This window comes from Strix aluco, chromosome 8 (assembly GCF_031877795.1).
Source record: "Strix aluco isolate bStrAlu1 chromosome 8, bStrAlu1.hap1, whole genome shotgun sequence".
NCBI classification, from domain to species: domain Eukaryota; kingdom Metazoa; phylum Chordata; class Aves; order Strigiformes; family Strigidae; genus Strix; species Strix aluco.
The window spans coordinates 10180947-10198581 of NC_133938.1; the positions used below are offsets into that span (position 1 = coordinate 10180947).

A 17635-nucleotide genomic window follows, 5' to 3' on the forward strand; every position below is an offset into this window, starting at 1 on the left:
GGAAGCCCACCCGGGACCGCGCAGCGGCGGGGAAAGGGACCAATTACCGGCCACGCCAGGGTCCCGCTTAGGCTGGGGCAGCCGTGCGGGCGGAGGTGAGTTGCCCACGGCCACGGCTCCCACCCCACGGGGGCAGACGCGGGTGGGAGCGGCCCCGCAGCCGCTCTCGGTGCGCAGAAGATGCTCGGCTTCCTAATCTCCCCCGCCCAGCGCCGGCTGTTCTATCTTTAACGCTTCCTGTTGGTTAGAGGAGACGGCTTGAAAATGGTCGTGTTTCCTGGCGGGAGGCACGGCGGGCTCTCCACCGCGTCGTGACCGTCCCTGCCCCGCCGCCCCACGCACGACCGCCGGCATCGTGCGGACTCCTGCCTGCGGGGACCCGACCCCAGCCGCGCCCGGGGGGAGGAGGAGGAGGAGCGGGGGGAAGCGGGGAGGGTTTGTGGAAACCTCTCCCACGGCCGCGTCCAGAGCGGGAGGTTGAGGGGAAGGAGTGAAAGGAAGAATAACAGCTCCGGCATTTCCCCCTGCGGGGGGGCGTGCAGGTGGCGGGGAGACAATGGCGACCCCCGCACCCCCAGCCCCGCCGCCGCCCCCCGCCACACGGGCCGCCCGGGCAGGTGCGGCCGGTCCTCAGCGCCCCGGCGGGGCCGCCGCTTCTCCCCCTCGCCCCGTCCTTCGCGCACGGCCGGGGGCCGCAGCCTCGCCCCAGCCCCGCAGCAGGGACCGGGGGCGTCCCGGGAGGTGCTCAGCCCCGGCCCCCTCCTCTTCGCCCCGCTCCGGTAGAGATTTCGTTGATTTTCGGTCGCCCGGGCAGGCCGACCCCCCGAGCTATCGAAAACCTCTTCTTTAGGACGCTTTACCTGTGGGCGTCCGGAGGCACGGAGCCAGGACCCTCCAGCCATCCCCGCCTCTGCCCCCTCCATCTGCCGGGACCCTCTGGCAATTTGAGGAGGGTTTCAGACGCGTCCCGTCGCCTTGCAAGCGCCACGTAGGGCACCCGACCCCCGCGCCCGCCCGCCTCCCCGTTCCCCCGCTTACACGGCGGCTTTGGCGAAGGCCAGGGGTGTCCCTGTCCCCCCCCCCGGGCCCGGACCCCGCGGCCGCCGGGCCCAGCCCCAGCCCCGACGGGGCGCGCAGCCGGTCCCCGAGCCCCGCTGGCCGCCCCGCACTGCTCCAGGGGGGACAAGGGCCCTTTCTCCCCTTCCCCAGGCCGCTATCCTCCTGGCTCGGCCCTGGCACCGGCACCGAGCTCTCACCTCCGCTCACATCCCAAATTTCCCGAGGGCGAGGGGTGCCGGCTCGGTACCCGCTCCGCTCCCCCTCAGCATCCCCCAGGCCGGCGGGGACGCTCGGCCTCCCCCGGCCCCAGCACGGGCGAGAAGACGGGGAGCTCGCCCCAATTTAGCCCTTCAGCGAAAACACAGTGTGGGGGGAGAAAGGCTGGGGATGGGGCCACTTCTCTCCAAAACATCTCCTCTCGATGTGCTTATTTACCTCCTCTTGTCCCAAAGCAGCCCACACCCCTTCCCTCTCTCTCAGCATCTCCAACAATTTATTTTGGCTCATTAAATTTAATTAAGAACAGAGTAGGTGTTCCATATTTAATCAAAAAAAAAAAAAAACCCCAAACCAAAAAAACAACAAACCACCAAAACAGGGGCATAATAACCTCCAAGAGGACTAAAATAAAGAATTGCTATTCAGATGCGGGCAGCCACAGTGCAATTTTTTATTACTCTTTTTTTTTTTTTTCAGTGTCTTTTTAAGAGCATCTAAGCACACACACATAAAAAGCTAGAAGGCATGCATTCCGGAGTTATTCCTATGCATATCCCTGCAATAATTTTCCGCTTTCCTTCGATAAAATTGCCAAATAATAATGAATCATTTCATAAATAATGGGTTTAGAAGCTTATCAGGGCAGGCGGGCCACTGCTGGGGCTTTATCTCTCTCGGCCACATTGCAGTAGTGTTCCGCTCTCCATACTAAATAGGAAACTGGACGTGATGTGGAATTAGAGCCTACCCAGCTGAAGCCACCCAACACTTACTACAAATATAGCCGCGATGCGTAGGCCACAAAATGGCTCCACTCACTTTTCCCAATGAAAAGCAAATGGTGAGTAGAGAGGAATCGGGCCCTGCAGCGGGCTGGGGCGGTGGGTGTGGCGGGCTCGGGTTTTGGGGGGTTTCGGGGGGCAGCGAGGGGTGCTTGGGGGGCTTCTGCCCCAGGTAAGAGTCAGGCGGGGGGGGGGGGAGAAAAACCCCAGATCTTTTCCGCGGTTGGGTTTTAATCTTTTTTCTTTCTTTGATGCGGGGTGGGTGAGGAGGAGGAGACGCTTTCTCCTTTGAAACTGTGGGGTGCGCTGCCACCCCCCTAGCCCCCCGGGACCCCTGGGCTGCGGCAGCGAGGAGGCGGGTGGGTCCGGCCTGGGGGAGCCGGGGGCAAAGCGCCCACCGGGCCCCGCTTCCCCCAACCTCTCCCGCGGGGGGACGGACACCGGGACCCGGCCCGGCTGACGGCCGGGGCCTGTTCGCTTGTTCCCGGGGGGGCCTCACCCCATATACCGCTGCCTCCCGCCCCTCCGCTTTGGGGCAATTTCCCTACAAAAGGCCCGCGGGAGAGGTGAGTTTCTGCACTGGAAATTTCCTGCCTATCCGCTGCTGGAAAACAAAAGGATTTTGCGGAGCAGAAACCAACGGGCGGGAAATTAATGCCCCCCCACATTTTTCTAAACGAAATCACCCCCAAACGAAGGCAAAACACTGCGGGTATTTTTGCGGTTTTGTGTATTTCGTTTTTTAACGAAAGCGGGAGGAGACGCTATCGGGATTATTTCGTTTTTTACGGCGGGGAAAACCTTATTTTTCATAATTTCGTTGGCGGGGGGGGAACCGTCCTCGCCTTCCTGTTGATCCGCGGCGGGGAGCGGGCTCACCCCGCCGGCGGCCCGGCCCCGGCCGTCGCGGCACCTCGGGCGGGAGCGCTGCCGGTAGCCGGCCCCTTTAGGAATGAAATTCGCCCCTTTACGAATTAAATTTTCCAGCCGGGCGTGGGAGAAACGCCGCCGCTCTTTGCGAGCCCATCGGGAAAAAAACAACTCCGTCTCCGGCCCCGTCCGGGATTTCCTCCCGGGGAGACCGTGCTTGCAATGTGTCCAAAAACCCGCCCAATTCGCCCCAAATATAGGGCGCTCTTTTGGTCTGTTTTTTCTTTTTTTTTTTTTCTTCCCCTCCTGTTTTATCTATTTTTTTTTCCCACATCAGGCCGTGGCCGCCGCGTGTTGTGGACCCGTCTGCGAGGCGGCGGCTCCCGGCTGCGCGGCGGGGGGGGGGGACCCGGGGGTGGCCGGCTGTCCCCTATAACAGGGGCCGCCCCGGGGTGCCGTCCCCTCCTTCTCTCTCCTCTGCACCCCTTTCTCCACTGATCTCTGGCAATCCGGGCCCACGAGATCCACCCTCTCCTCTTCTTCTCCCCCCCTTCTCTTCCTCCCAGGATTTAGCAGTTTTATCCCGATGCGGGTGTCCTTCCTCTCTGTAAAGTCGTAAGTACCTTGAGGTGGGAGGAGTAAATTCAGCCTGACACTGAGAGCGCTTTTGTTGAAACAGGAGAGACTTGCGGTGTCCCTACTTAAATATGACACATGTGAGTAATCTCTTCCTATACAATATCGGAATAGGCAATTAGATTTTTCTTTCTAGAGGGCTGGCGCGGAGGGGACTGGAGGGAAGGCAGAGAGCTTGTGCTTTATGTTGGGTGGTTTTGTGTTGGTTTTTTTTTTTTTTTTTTTTCCAAGAGAGATGGCGTGATATGCCCCAAAAAAATGGGTTATCTCTCGCAATTCAGCCCAGCAGAAACGAAAAAAAAAAAAAATACCCAAGGCAAAGGAGAGAGAAGGATGGGGAGGAGACTCGGTGTGTGGCAGCTTGTTATTTAGCTCGAAGCCCGTTATTTATAGGAAAGAAAAAAGCCTGAAGGGGGGGGGGGGGGGGAGAAACGACATGGAAATAATCGCTGCCTGACCTCGGCGCAAGGTGCTCTGTCGCGACAGTGTTCTATGCGAGAAAGGGGACAATGATCGTGTGCGGCCGCGGATGGGGGGCTGCTACGCGCCGGGCCCTTCCTCCTTCCTGCGGCCGCGAAGGCGCCGGGGAATTGACTCCGTTATGGGCTGCTTTAACCCCCTCTCCCTCAAAAACTGGCTTCAGGGTATATTTCGCTGTTTTAAAAATAATAATAAAAAATAAAAACCGGGAGGAGAGGTGGTCGCCCGTGAGGTTGAGGCCGCTGCCGGCAGGCCGGGCCACGATGGGGCTGGCTCCGCGGGGCAGCAAACACCGCCGGGGTCCCCAAAACGGGGAGAAATTCCCCCAAACGGCGGGGGAGGGCTGAGCCTCCTGCCGAGCCCCTCTCGCTGCAGCCACCGCCCCGATGGTGTCAGCCCTCCGCGTGCAGCGGCGTAAATCACCGCGATGCGCCGGGCGCCGCTCGGGCCCCGCTGCGCGCCTGCGGAGTCGAGGGGGGGTGGGGGGTCCGGCCCGACCGTCCCCTGCGTCGTGCGGGGCCGGGGCTCTCCGCGACGTCACGGCGCCGCACCGTTCCGGGGGGCTCCGTGACGTCACGGCAGGGCCGGGGCGCTCCGTGACGTCACGGCACGGCTCGGCGGCGTGGCCCGCGGACTCCCCCCCGGCTCCTCTCGCAGCGGTGACGGGGCCCGTCCCGCCGACAAACTGATTTGGGGTGATTAGTGCCTCCGTTCCCCCCCCATTTCTCACCCCGAAGCGCCCCCCCCCGTCGGGGCGGTGCGCGAGGCGGGGTACACCCCCCCCCCCACCCGGGGCCGCCCCTCACCGCTGCCTCTCTCCGCAGGACGATGGACAGGCCGCCCGCCCCGCCGCCCCCCAGTGACCCCCGCGATGCCCGCCCCCCCCGGCGGCACGACTCGGAAGCGGAGACCACGAGCGAGCCGGAGAGCAGCCGCGGGGGCATGGAGGCGCCGGCGGACCCCCAGCTGCTGCTCAACGGGGCGGCCAAGGAGGCGGGCCGGCCCTCCCCCGGGCCCCCCGCCGCCCCCGTGCCCGTCATCGAGCTGGTGCGCCGGGGGGGCTCCCTGGACATAAAAAGCCGGGAGGCGGCGGGGGAGGCGATGCAGAGAGCGCCGGGCGCCGAGCCGTGCCGCGCCGCCGAGGCCGCCTGCGAGGCCCGCATGGTGCAGCTGAGCCCCCCCGCGCTCCCGCTGCAGCCCCCCGGCAGGGCCATGCTCTACAACCTGGGCCAGCCGCTGGCCACCATCAACAGGTCCGTGTCTATCCCCCCGCCCTCCACCCCACCGCCGGCGGGGCTCCCTCGGAGCGGCTCCCCGAGGGGTGCCCCGCTCGGCTGTAGGGCTCGGTGCCGGGCAGGGAGGGAGGGAGGGAGGGGGGCAGCAGCAGCATCCCTTCCGCTGCGCGGGGCTCGGCGCTTAGTCATCGCGGGTTTGCATGCAACTTTGCAAAGGAAGAAAGGGGGAAAACAAAAAATAACCCGAAACGAAAAACTGTTGTTCTTAGAGGACAAAAAAAAAAAAAAAAAATTCCCCGGGCAGAGCAAAGGGGTCCGTCAGTGAAGGCGGTACTTGCCGAGAGACGATTTAGACCCTCGGACTCTTTCTGTCCTCCGAGGAGTCCCGCAAATAAGCCCAAAGGACAGAAAGTGCTCCCGCGGGCGCGGAGCGGAGCCTCCGCGCCCCGCTGCCATCTCCTCCCTGGGGGCTCTGCGGCGCGGACCCGGCCCGGGTGGGCGTCCGTGCCCGCGGGGAGGGGGGCGGTTTGTTCCCGGCCCCCCCCCCCGACCGCGCAGGGCTGGAGTCCCTCCGTGCGTGTCCCGGGGCGGCCGCGTGTCGTGTGGCCGCACGACTCCGGGTCCGGCTTCGTGAGTCGTGAGCTCCCTCCCAGGTCACGCAGCCCCCGGCTTCCCACCGGCCCCGAGCCGTCCCCGGGCCCTCCTCCCCTCCGCCCCGTGGGGGCCGGGAGGATGCCGGAGTGTCCTCACGGCCTCTCTGCCTTTCGTTTGCAGCGGGTTTTTCGGCGAACCGGACTCCTTCTCCATGTACGGCAGCAACCGGGTGAAGAGGAGACCCTCTCCCTACGAGATGGAGATCACCGACGGTGAGAGCGTTTCGCCCCTGCACTGGCTCTTGGGGGGTTCCCCGGCTGCTGACGGGGGCAAATTGCTGTAGGGTGCCACACGCTGGGATTAAAAATCGCAAAAGGCGAACAGGATGCCCGTGGTGGCAGGGTCGCTCCCCCGGGTAAGGCTCTGTACAGCAGAGCCCAGATCTGTCCCCACTAACGACCAGCGTTGCTCCGTGGATTTGCTTTCACGCAGCAAAGCAGTTCAGCGTATGGTTAATTACATCCCCGTTCTGCAAATTGCTTAGAGATTAAATCCGAAGGAAGCCACTAAATTTAAGTCTTTGTTGAGGTGCAGAGGCTGGATCAGGGCCGCTGCAGTGACACGCTGTGCTTGCAGACATGCCGAACGCAGACCACAGCCTTGGGCAGAAAGATCCTACCCGCCTTTGAACTGCCTAGAAGCAAAGAGCTAAAACCTGTGCTAAGGTCTGCGGGGTCACGGTGGGATTGTGGCTGGTCCCTCTTGCCAGCTCAGCCTGTATCCACACCCCGCTGCAGTCCGCCAGGGAGAAATATCCCGGGGATAGCCTGGGAGCAGTCGGGGAGGGTGACTGTCTGCTGTCCGAGCAGAGATCCCGGGTGCGGGGCTCCCCGGCGGCCTGGCAGGGTAATTTCAAAGAAAGGAAGGCAGGGAGCAGGCAGGGCAGGGTAGGGTCCCGCCGCCTGCTCGCAGGCAGCCGGCGTGGGCTGCGGGCGGCTGCGGGCGGGCGGCAGCGCTGCCCATGCAAAGGGGTGTTCGCAAGAACAATCTGCACGTGGACGGCTGACAGGTTTATCTGCGGAGTTAACAGCCCATACAAATGCCGTCCGTTGAAACGTGTTTTCTCTTCAGCAATTGCAAACGCTGTTATTTCAATCGCCAATTAAATTTCCTTCTTTCTAGCTAGCTGTTCCTTTCCTGCTACCCGGCTAATCTAAAATCAGATCAAATCATAATCCACACCACTCTCAAATAACACAGCCCGAAATGAAGGGCTCAGGGCATTATCTGCGTTCATCAGTCCCTCTCCCCCCACTCTCTGCCCTCCTCCGTCTGCCTGGTCCTTTCAGACCGCAGCCCCGTGGGGCAGGACTCGTCTCAGCCCCCGCCACAAGAAGGGCTTTTTGTCTGGGTTTCGATTCAGAGGCTTAGCGGTTACGGTGAAAAGTCCGTCAAATCACGGTGTCTGACTAAAGCTTTTGCCTAGCTATTAAATTAGATATTAAGGATTACAGAGATATTTGGTTGTAAACGAGTTTTTGGATGTGTGCTTTAACGCAGGTGTCTAGATTGGGCCCAATCCTGCAGGTTCTGGCTCATGTGAATTTCCAAGACTGGGCTCAGAATTTTTTCTTGGGGAAAAAACAGGTACCAGATGATGCTGTCTGAACAGGAGCAATTTGTAGGGATGTGCATCCCATGCCGAGGCGTCATGCTGGGCTTTGCTCGTCGCTCTGAAGGTCACCTGCCGGGTGACATCCGTGACATGCCGGAGCATCGCTCCTGCGGGTCCTCAGCCCTCGGGAGGTGCAGAAGGGCAGGAGAGTCTCGCTGGGTTCTTGGTGTTTGGTTTCCTCTGTAAGGAAACAAGTGGCGGGGTTTTTGCAACTATTTCTTTATCCATTTTGGGGAAAGTTTGGTGCATTGAATTTCTTAAAAAATAGATATAAACGGAGATTACAATGCAAAAAAGGTGTCTGCAAGGATATTCTGGAACTTTGGAAGCTCGTCTTTTTATTAGTTTTCTTCAGATCTCTAATTACAATTTAAAAAGCATCAATCGGAACAAAATCCAGGCAAAATTTCTCAGCTGACTACTTAATTATGAGGCAAGTTTCTTTATGAGAAATAAATCTCTGTTATAACTCAGCTATGGGGCATTTTAAATTTCTCCATTGCTTGACATGTCTTGGACAAAGCCTGATCTCTTTCTAAAAGATATGTTTAATTCAGTTTATGCAGAAATCAAAAATTTGAGCAGTGTCAGAATTTGTGTTATACACTGGAGCTTGGTTTGGGTGAAAATGAGCAGGTCTTTTTTCGGATTTCTGACCTATTTATGAATAGATGCCTTTTAGTCGGTAACTTCAGTGAACAGAGAAGTATGATTGAAGCCTGGAAGTCTCTGAGATTTTTTTTTAAAAATAAAGAGTATCTAAAGCTTTTTTTCCCCCTCATACCCTTATGGGATTAAAAAGGTTTTAAACTACATCTCTTTCTGGATTCAAGGCTGGTTCCTTTGTTTTGTCTGGAAAGAGCATTAAATGTTGAAACTGCTGTGTTATTGCAGTAGGTTGTAGCACATTCTCCACTGCTTTATTAGCAGTGCCAGGCAGCCTGGTGTCGTTGAGGTCCCCTTGGTCCCCATCACCTTCCCCACGACCCCATGGCACAGTGGGCTGTGCACATCGGGCACAAGAAACCTCTTTCCATGAGCTCTTGTGCATTAATTCATATGAAGGACATTTAAGTGTTGTTTGGGAGTGGAAAATTACCTTTATTAAAGCATCAGACTGGGATCTTAGAGGTCAGAGGTGAGTTTTTCATTCTGACATCCTTCAGCCTACCCCAGGGGCTCTGTGATTTTGGGGGACTCCCTGCTCCTGAGCATGCTGTGAGGAGAAGTGAGTTGTATGGCTGCTTGCATGTGGGGAAGGTGATAGTTTTAATCTTGGGAGTGTGTCCTCACGCAAACCCTGTGGTGGGGGTATTTCATGGGATGTGCTGGACTGAAGGGGCTCAGTTTCCACTGAAGGAAGGAAAGTGTGATCATGTTTAATCAGCTGGAACGTGGGATTCCTCTTCTTGCATGATGCCATGGGATCTGTCAAGGTGCAGCCTGACTAGGATGCCTCCAAAATCACATCTGTTTGGCTGATCTGCCACAGTTAAAGCAGCCATGAGTTTTGCTATATAAGAATAATGATGTTTAAATGCCCCTCAGGATGCTGGTTTTGGTGAGTGATGGCACACACTGCTCACTGTGGCCAGGGACTTGCTCCCACTAGGAGGGACTAGTTAGGCAAGTGTCTCAGAGTGGGAGCTACAGGGGAGAGATGGTGCAGATGAGAATAACCGCAGTCTGTCCTTTGGGTACGACTCACTGATGTGGTATCTGCAAGTCTTTGCATCGTACTTTGTGAGGATTCTCACTCTATGTGGTGTTTCCCATCCTATGGGGGTTTCTGTCATGGTCATTCTCCCAGACTTTCATGAGATTGGTGTGTCCTTCCACTGTTGGTGTCTCCTGGAGGTATTGATAGAAAGGGTGTAATAATAAAAGCCTCTTAATAGTAGTGTCTCCTTACATGAACTGGTTTCCATGGACCCAAGGACCTGCAGTCCTGATTTACAGCATTGCTACTCCTGCACCACAGTACTTTCGGGTCTCTCCTAACACAGAGACAATGTCTTGTTCATGCCAACAGGAGTTATGCTGATGATCTGGAAGGAGAACTGCTGTGTTTTGTGCATCCATCCTGTGTAATATGCCCTGTCAGAACAGCTGTAAAATTACAGGGATTTAGCTGGATTTCACATGCCAGATGGACACCTCTAGCACTTTAGAGTCCCTTCTGCAATTACTATTAGATAGGGAGCCTTTGCCATGATGTGCAGAGAGAGCAGGTGATCCGTCAGGTCAGCTGTGAAACTGCTTCATCCTCCACCCATGATCACCCTTCTGGCAAGGACACTGCTTTCACTCTGTGGGTCACATTGCTACCTGTCCTCATTGCTACAGGGTGAATCCTGCCACCCTGTTGCATACAAACCACCCAGAGCACTGGAGGCAATCCTATGGTCTCTATCAGCTCTGGATCCTGCCTACATCAGGGGAGATCTCTGGATCTTAGAGCTGTCAAAGCCTCGGCTCAAGCTAATTTCTTCCTGTCCTGATGGTATGTCCTTAAGACAGTTTTGGGATAGAAAATAAAACCATATAGTGAGATAAACTTTGAATAGGACCTCTGCTGCTGAGATGGTCTTGTTGATGAACTGAAATACCCTAAAAATATAGCAGCCATCTGCACATGTGTTATGGCCTAAGACTTCCTCCTTGGAGAGGTAAATTTAGGTGCCTCAAGAGACATCTAAAAAGATGCAACTCCATTTTTCCCTTCCACAGGATCGAACAGAAGTTATGGCTACCTCAGCTCATCAGGTTAGCTTCCAGTTAGCTGGAAACTCCTATTTCACTGCCTTGATGATGTCACTAAAATAAGTTGGTTAATTTGGGAAACCGTGACCTATTCAGCAAAGTAATAAATGACTTGTTATGCCCTGCTCCTAATTCTGTGTGGTTGCAATTGCAGGTCCTCACACAAAAGTGGTTCGTCGCATTTTTACCAATAGTCGGGAGAGGTGGAGACAGCAGAATGTCAACGGAGCCTTTGCAGAGCTTCGCAAGCTCATCCCCACCCACCCACCTGACAAAAAACTGAGCAAGAATGAGATTTTGCGCCTGGCTATGAAATACATCAACTTCCTGGCCAAGCTGCTCAATGACCAGGAGGAAGAAGGAAACCAAAGGGGCAAAGTGAACAAAGACTCTGGGATAGTCCAGGAAGACCTCCTGCAGGACATGCTGTCTCCTAACTCTAGCTGTGGAAGTTCTTTAGACGGAGCAGCAAGCCCGGACAGCTTCACGGAAGAGCACGAAACACTAGATTCGAAGCACACGCGGAGCCTGCACCATGCCATTCTCCCTGTAGAAGGCAGCGCGCAGCGGTGATGACCTTCCGCATCGCTCCCGAAGCACCGAGGGGAAGGCGAGACCCGAGCGTGCGGATGCTGGAACTTGTGCCCGTGGGATTTGTGACTGTCTTTCCCCGGGGGCTCGGGCTCCCTGTCCTCCCCAGCCCGGGACAGAGCGGCCGGCGTGTTGGCTGAGGACAAGACCAAACCAGATGGACGCTCGGTATTTAGGTACGTGATCGTACAAAGAAGAAAAGCATTGAAGTCATCTTCATTGTACATACTGCTTGTGATGTGACTCTGTGGAGGGGAAGGAGATGTGGCCAGCACCTCTCCAGCATTTAGAGGGTTTTCAGACCATTTGATGACGATCGCTTTTTAAACAGTCGCCTGGTTGAGACATGAAACTCCTCTTTCACTGCTGGCAGAGGCCACAGACGCTTTCCAGCTCCACGTGGTGCTGGAGACTGCTGAAACCTGCCAGTGCTGCAGCATTTCTCCAGCCTGTGGCATATACAACCAGTCTGAGCAGGAGCTGGGGCCACATGTTCCTGTTGTCCGAGATCTTTTGACTGTATCTTTTTAAAGAGGTGAAAAAATACCCTCAGCAAAAGAACTATTAAAAGGATTAAGACTATTTCTTTTTCTCTCCTTTTTTTTTTTTTTTTTCTTCCTTTCTTCCTTTCTCTTATACCTAACTTTGGATTGTTTGGGGTTGTTGTATTTATGATGTGGGATTACTTCTGTTTAACGCTGTCATGCAGTATCCACTGAATGAAAAGGTACATAGGTGTTTTCTGCCACCCTCCCAGTCCCTGATTCTTCTGCTGGAATCACTCAGGAGGTGAGCTCCAAGCCTTTTGAGGTCTCCTAGAGTTTTCCCAGCAGTTTCTGTAGGGCCAGAGCTTCTCTCAAGGAAGGTGAATTTCAGAATTGGTAAGGGAAAAAAAATATTTGCTAGTGAAGCATCCCCTTGGACTGGGGGATTTTTAAATTCAGAAAGGCAAAAGGAGTTGATGATGCATCAACAGTGCGCATGTACATAGGGTATAAAAGGGTTTTAATGGTATGCTTTGAATTATTTGGTTTTATTGTGTGAAAATGATGGTGGTTCAGCTGTGCCAATGCCCTCAGGCTGGACTGCAGTGCTGGATTTATTCCAGCGTTAGGAGGATCCTTGCCTCCCCGAGGCTGGTAGGAGCCCACACCCTCTCTGAATCTTGGGGGGAAGCACTAGAAGCAGCAGTGGGATTAGCCTCCATTCCTGAGTGCTCGGATTGCTGCAAAATTGATGTCTGTGACTGAGCTGATCCTCTGATCCCTGCTGCCCTCCCCAGGAGGGTGTTTGGGAAACTGGACTGGGGAGCAGGAGGCTGCTGCTCTGGCGGCTGGGAGCTGAGGACCGCATCATGCCATCACCGTTCCATCAGGCCCATCTCTCACCCACCACCTGATGCCTGATGGAGCAATTGCCCCAAGCCCATCCTCACCCTCTGCAGAGATGTCAAGGCTCAGAAATATCTACCATGCTACAGTCAAAAAAAAAAACAACCCAAAACCACCCACATACATCCTTTGAAAGGGAAAAAGTCCTTTGATGGGGACACTTTCAACCACACTCATTTCTTTTAAGGGTGCCTGAGGCACAAGGAAGCACAGAGGATTTGGGTAAGTGTCTGCAAGCCCCTCCAGGTTTAATTCAGAGCCCCATCATTTCTGTCCCTGCTTGGTTTTAATGCCTCTTTGTAAATAATAGGTTGGGAGGCTGGTGCATGGGTTGGCACATTAGGTGGAATTAGTTGCCTGGGAAGGGGTCCTGGCCCAAGCAAGGGTTTCCAGCATAGACCCCAAATCCTCTGAAACCACCAACCTCCCCCATCTTAAATTGGGGAAAAGGAGGAAAACTCCTTCCTGGGTCCGGATCACCTGTGCATGGGTGTTTTTACTAAAGGGGGTTACCCACAGGGCTGGGCCAGGGGAGAGGTGCTAGCGGGTGATGGAGTGATGCTGAGGAAGAGGTTTGGGCTGCTCCTGGAGCCAGGGGTAGGAGAGGTGGGTGGTGGGGGCTGGCAGGCGGGGTCCTCCAGGAAGGAAGGGGGATACTGTCACGCAGGTAAAGCTGTTCTTGGTTTTCAACATTTGAAATAACCCTGGGGTGGGGTGGGTGGGGGTTTTACACCCTTTTGTTTAAAGTATTGAAAGAAAACACCAACACTCATAAATTCCTCATTCCCCACAAGTTGTTTGGGTTTTTTAAAATCTTTTTGGTAGCTGAACAGTTGGGAAAATGGTACAACCTTGGTGGCACCCCCCAACACCCCCACGCACACGTGCGCCTGCTCGTAGCCCTTAGCAGAGCGCGCTGTAGGTCTCCTGGAGTATGTACAGTTGTACTTTAATTGTGATTTGAATGGTACATTTCCTCTGCCTGCCTCTCCTCCTGCCTGCTTCACCTCTCGCTGTGTGGATCATCGCCCCTGTTTCTGTTGGAAACAGCACTTTGGGGCAATGTCATACTGTGTGAGTGAATTCCCACCTTACGATTTTTGTTTTTTTTTCAGCCCCCTCCTTTTCTCTGCCACCCTCCCCTTGGATTTCTGCATTTTTTCTGCAGAAACAAAGTAACCAGACCTGGTACCCTGAGTCTCAACCCACTGTGGATGTGCTATTTAGAAAACACATTTGTTGTAATGTGTGTGTATATATAAATATATATATATAATGAATATATCAAGAATATTTCTAAATAAAGTTTTACAAAGCAGTCTCCACTTGCTGTCTGCTTCTCTCCCACCTTGTTGCTTGGATCCATTGCTACTTTGGTATTTCATTCCTGGGTATTGCAGGGCGAGGATGCCAGGATGGCCCATCCTCAGCCATCAAATCTTATAAACAGACAGCAAAAACTTTCCAAAAGGATCTGGTATTTTTTTTCTTGCTTGGCTCACGCCATCCAGCCTGGGCTGGGCTTTTGCAGAGAGAGCAAGGGGGAGGAAGAGTGCACGGGGCCAGCAGGAAGGAAGACGGGCGGTGAAGCAATCCCCCTGCCGCAGGCGAGCGTTACCAGATGCCACCGTGTTACCCCCAGCACATTATTTGCACGTCCCCCAAAAGATCTGATGGTTTTTTCCCCTGTTTTGGGGAGGGAGATGGTGCAGGGAGGGAGCTGCTGGGGGCAATGCTCCTTCCCCTTCGCAGCCTGGCAGTATTTGGTCATGAATTAATAGGCAGTGACAGTAATTCCTCTTTCTTTTTTAAAAAAAGAAGTTGTTACAAGAGCCATGTGCACAAAGACTTTAAAAAACGATTGAGCTAGTAAATTAGGGAGAGTTTACAGGCTAAGCGGTTTACTGAACGTGTGTGTGTATATATATAGGGATATGGTGCAGTTGGGAACTGTCAGTGCTAGGTTAACGGTTGGACTAGATGATATTCAAGGTCCTTTCCAACCCAGATGATTCTGTGAAATTCTGTGAAATATATATACATATAACTACAGCACTGTGCTGTTGATGGTGGCCAACACCATAACCATAGCATGGAGCAGGTGAAGAAGAATGGTGCCATGGGTGTTTTCTTGTCTTTAATTTCTATGATTTTCAGTCATTACCTACTTATACAGGGTCTTTCAGAGTGTTCCTCACTTTTTAAAGCATGCTCCCAAAAGCCTAGCTACTAACCCACCACAGACAGCAGCCCGGCAGCCAATGCTTGCTTTTAAACTTTCTGGGTGACATTTCCCTCTGGGTGAAAGAGGGGTCCCTTCTCAGGCTCAACCCGGGGGTGCGGGGAGCCCTGTCCAGGCACAGCCTCACACTACGGCCATGGGGGCACCCCACAGCCAGGCTGAGGAAAGTCCCCACAGTTGGGGCCAGGCTTGATTCCATCCCGGGTGCTGGGACAAGGCGTGAGGCGGGTGTGGGGCAGTGTGGGGTTGCTGGGTGTTTATCTGGGGTCAGGCGATCGTGGCTGCACAGCTGGCTTAGCTCCCGTCCCCTGTCCTGCTGCCAGCCCGGTGAGAGCTGATAGCTCACCCACTGTTTATCTCTCCCTCCCACCTCCTGGCCCTCTCCCTCCCTCCTTCCACTGCCAGGACAATTCTCCTTCCACCTCCCCCTTCTGCTTTTTTATTTTTTTCAGTTAAGACATCCTTCATGGCCACGCAGCCTTTACCACCAGCAAAGGGAAGAACATCCTCAAGGTGAATGTTTCAAACCACTCCCTGCACATATATATTTAATATCTAGCTCTATAGTCTATCAAAAGGCTGTGAGGGTGCTGATGCCACCCTCTTCCACTGTGGTGGAACGGCCAATGTGCATCACTCCTGAGGGACCCCGGTGGTGGAGAGACCCTGGGAGCTGCCATGTCCCCAGCTGGGTGGCTGGTGGCCCCATGTTGGCTGAGCTGGAAGGAGCATCCTCCTTCCAGCACCTTCCTCTCTGGAGCATCCGAACCTTGCTGCTTGGTCACCAGGATGCAAATGTCACAGAAGGTAGCAGATATCACCTGCCTTTTTAAAAAAAAATTTTAAGTCATTTTTGAAAGCCCTTCCCATTCCTGTCTTCCCATGGAAAATTTCATTCATTTCCCATCAAATGGTAATTATTTTTACAATCATGTTGCATTGCAAGTGGTGATGAGCACTGATCCGTGGATTCAAATATATGGGGGAAAAAACCCCAACCTGCTTTTTTCTCTGTTTATGCAAAACAGAGGAGAAAGTTGGGAAAAGCACCTTAGGGCCCTTGTCTCCACTGCACAGTCCTCAGCTGGGACAGGGCTGGGGTTTATCTCTAACTAGTGGCATCACAAGGTGATGGGGGTTCTGGTCTTTCTCCTACTGCAGAAAATTTTCTGGCAAATAGCAGTTTCTTCATAAATTTGAAGCAGGTGCATTTAAAGTTATTTTGTTCACCCACGTTTTTAACATGTCGCAGGAACCTGGTGACATTCAGACTCCCAGTGGCAGAAAATTCCCCTTACGATTGCAGGGATGACACTGGGGAATGAGAACAGAGGAGAAGTGGCATCGAGATAAAACTGAATTTAAAAAAAAAAAAGAGAAGGTGGAAGGGACACACATGTCTGAGACAATGAAACAAGAAACATAAAAACCAAAAATCACCCCAAATTTGGGCAGCTTTCATTTTCAAGCATCATTATCTGGCTTTAATTACAGCCTTTCTGGCAAAACCATGTTGAGGGCAGCCTGCACTGGCACCCCTGCCTGGGAACACCACTGAAGCCAAGAGCAAGGACCTGCTTCATTAAGGGCATTCCCACATTATTGAATTAAATATGCTCACAGAAACGACAGGACCCAAACATTCCCACCCTGGCAGATGATAAGAAAGCTTCGCCTTTTTGCTATTACAGGCCAGTGACAACAGGAGGGAATAATTTATGGCTCTCTGGGACTGCTCGATATGCTCTTCGTCCTGGGGCTCATCCCTGACATTCCCACCGCCGCACAAAAGCTGCAGCCGGCCAGTGGTGCCCAGGGGACACCACACTGTCACACGCGGCGAGGAGATGAGCAGCGAGCGGGATCTCCTTTCTCCTCCCAGTTCTGTTCTTCCTCTCCGGTCCTCCTGCCTCTTCTTTTGCCTTATTTCTTGCTCCCCATTTTTTTTTTGCAGTGTCCATCCAAAAATTGGTGCTGGGGGAGCTGGGAGAGCTCCGTGGCTCAGTGGGGCTGGGGGTGGATGGGAGATGATAAGGATGCTCTGAGACGCTGGGGGCTCATGAGGGGGGACCCAGACTGCTGATGGGGGTGCAGGAAACCTCCCATGGGGGTCCAGCAGGCACTTTCAAACTTGTCCCCCTGGTAGACGTTCCTTTTCCCCTGCTCTTGGAGCTATTCTCAGCCGCCCTGGTGACCTTTCCGGGGAACAATTTACTATTGTGTTTTGGTGAAGCCCAGCCTCTATTTTTACACTCTGTTTTGCTGATGCGGGTGCAGGGAGTGAGACGGGAATCCAGCAGGAAATGGGAGGGAGCGTCTGGAGCGGTTAAAACTGCCCCGGTGCTTTGATGTGCCGGGCTGGGCCCGACTGGCAGCACGTGGTGGGGCTGGGGGCTTCACTCCCTGCCCAGCCCTCCGGTAAATCCCGCATGGCACCAGCTTAACCCGGCCATGCTAAGGTGGGAATGGGTGCTGCACCAAAGGGCTTTTGGCAAAACCACGGTGGTACCGTGCTCCTCGGTGCATGCACGGTGCAAAATGAAAGGCAGCTTTCTGCTGGCATTGTGTTGCTTGAGGGATGTTGGAAACAAGGGGAGGAGGTGACTTGCTGACTGGGCTGGGGAACGTTTGGGGACTTGCCCAAGGGCGTCTGGGAAAGCGGTGGCAGAGCATCCTGTTGCACGGTGCGAAAGGAGCAGGTTGACAGCAGTGGAGGCAGCAGGTCTCCGTGTGAGGTGCCGTCGAGCCGTGTTCCTCCCTGATGCAGGACACTGAGCTGGGCTTGGGGTAATGAGCGGCTCCAAAAATGCCAAGCACCACAGCCTGGGGTGGCTGCGAGAGTGTGGCTGCCTGTGTGCCCTGTTCACCCTGTGTCTGTGGCAGGAAACACCAGACCATCCAATCCCGGAGGTATAGCTGGGGAAGTGGCCAAGCCTCGGGGAAGGGAGCAGGGCCAGCCCTGTCCCACAGCTGTCCTGCTTCCACTGCTGTCACCACCCACAGCACAGCTCCCAGGGCAGGAATAGCACCCTGCTGCCCCAGGGCTTGCTCAGAGCCCACCAAAACCAGAGGCAAGGTCCTCCTGTGTCTCTGAAGGG

At 54.6% G+C, this 17635-nt stretch overlaps 1 protein-coding gene across 2 annotated transcripts; it reads left to right on the forward strand.

Moving 5' to 3' along the window:
* The first annotated feature begins 1992 nt into the window (after window positions 1–1992).
* On the forward strand, window positions 1993–11486 carry TAL1 (TAL bHLH transcription factor 1, erythroid differentiation factor). 2 transcript variants are annotated; one of them, XM_074832099.1, is made up of 5 exons: window positions 1993–2119; window positions 3497–3646; window positions 4871–5299; window positions 6056–6147; window positions 10468–11486. In XM_074832099.1, coding segments are annotated over exons 2-5 (942 nt in total). In that variant the 5' UTR covers window positions 1993–2119; window positions 3497–3644; the 3' UTR covers window positions 10887–11486. The 2 variants fall into 2 exon arrangements, with proteins under 2 accessions (XP_074688200.1, XP_074688199.1); XM_074832098.1 differs by lacking the exon at window positions 3497–3646 and having other exon boundaries at window positions 2000–2119.
* Window positions 11487–17635: the final 6149 nt, after the last annotated feature.

Bases quoted from the DNA above. Each gene is read 5' to 3' on its own strand.
- TAL1 (XM_074832098.1), top strand. The intron at 5,300-6,055 runs GTCCGTGTCTAT...TTTCGTTTGCAG, and splicing joins CCGCTGGCCACCATCAACAG to CGGGTTTTTCGGCGAACCGG. The intron at 6,148-10,467 runs GTGAGAGCGTTT...TTGCAATTGCAG, and splicing joins CGAGATGGAGATCACCGACG to GTCCTCACACAAAAGTGGTT.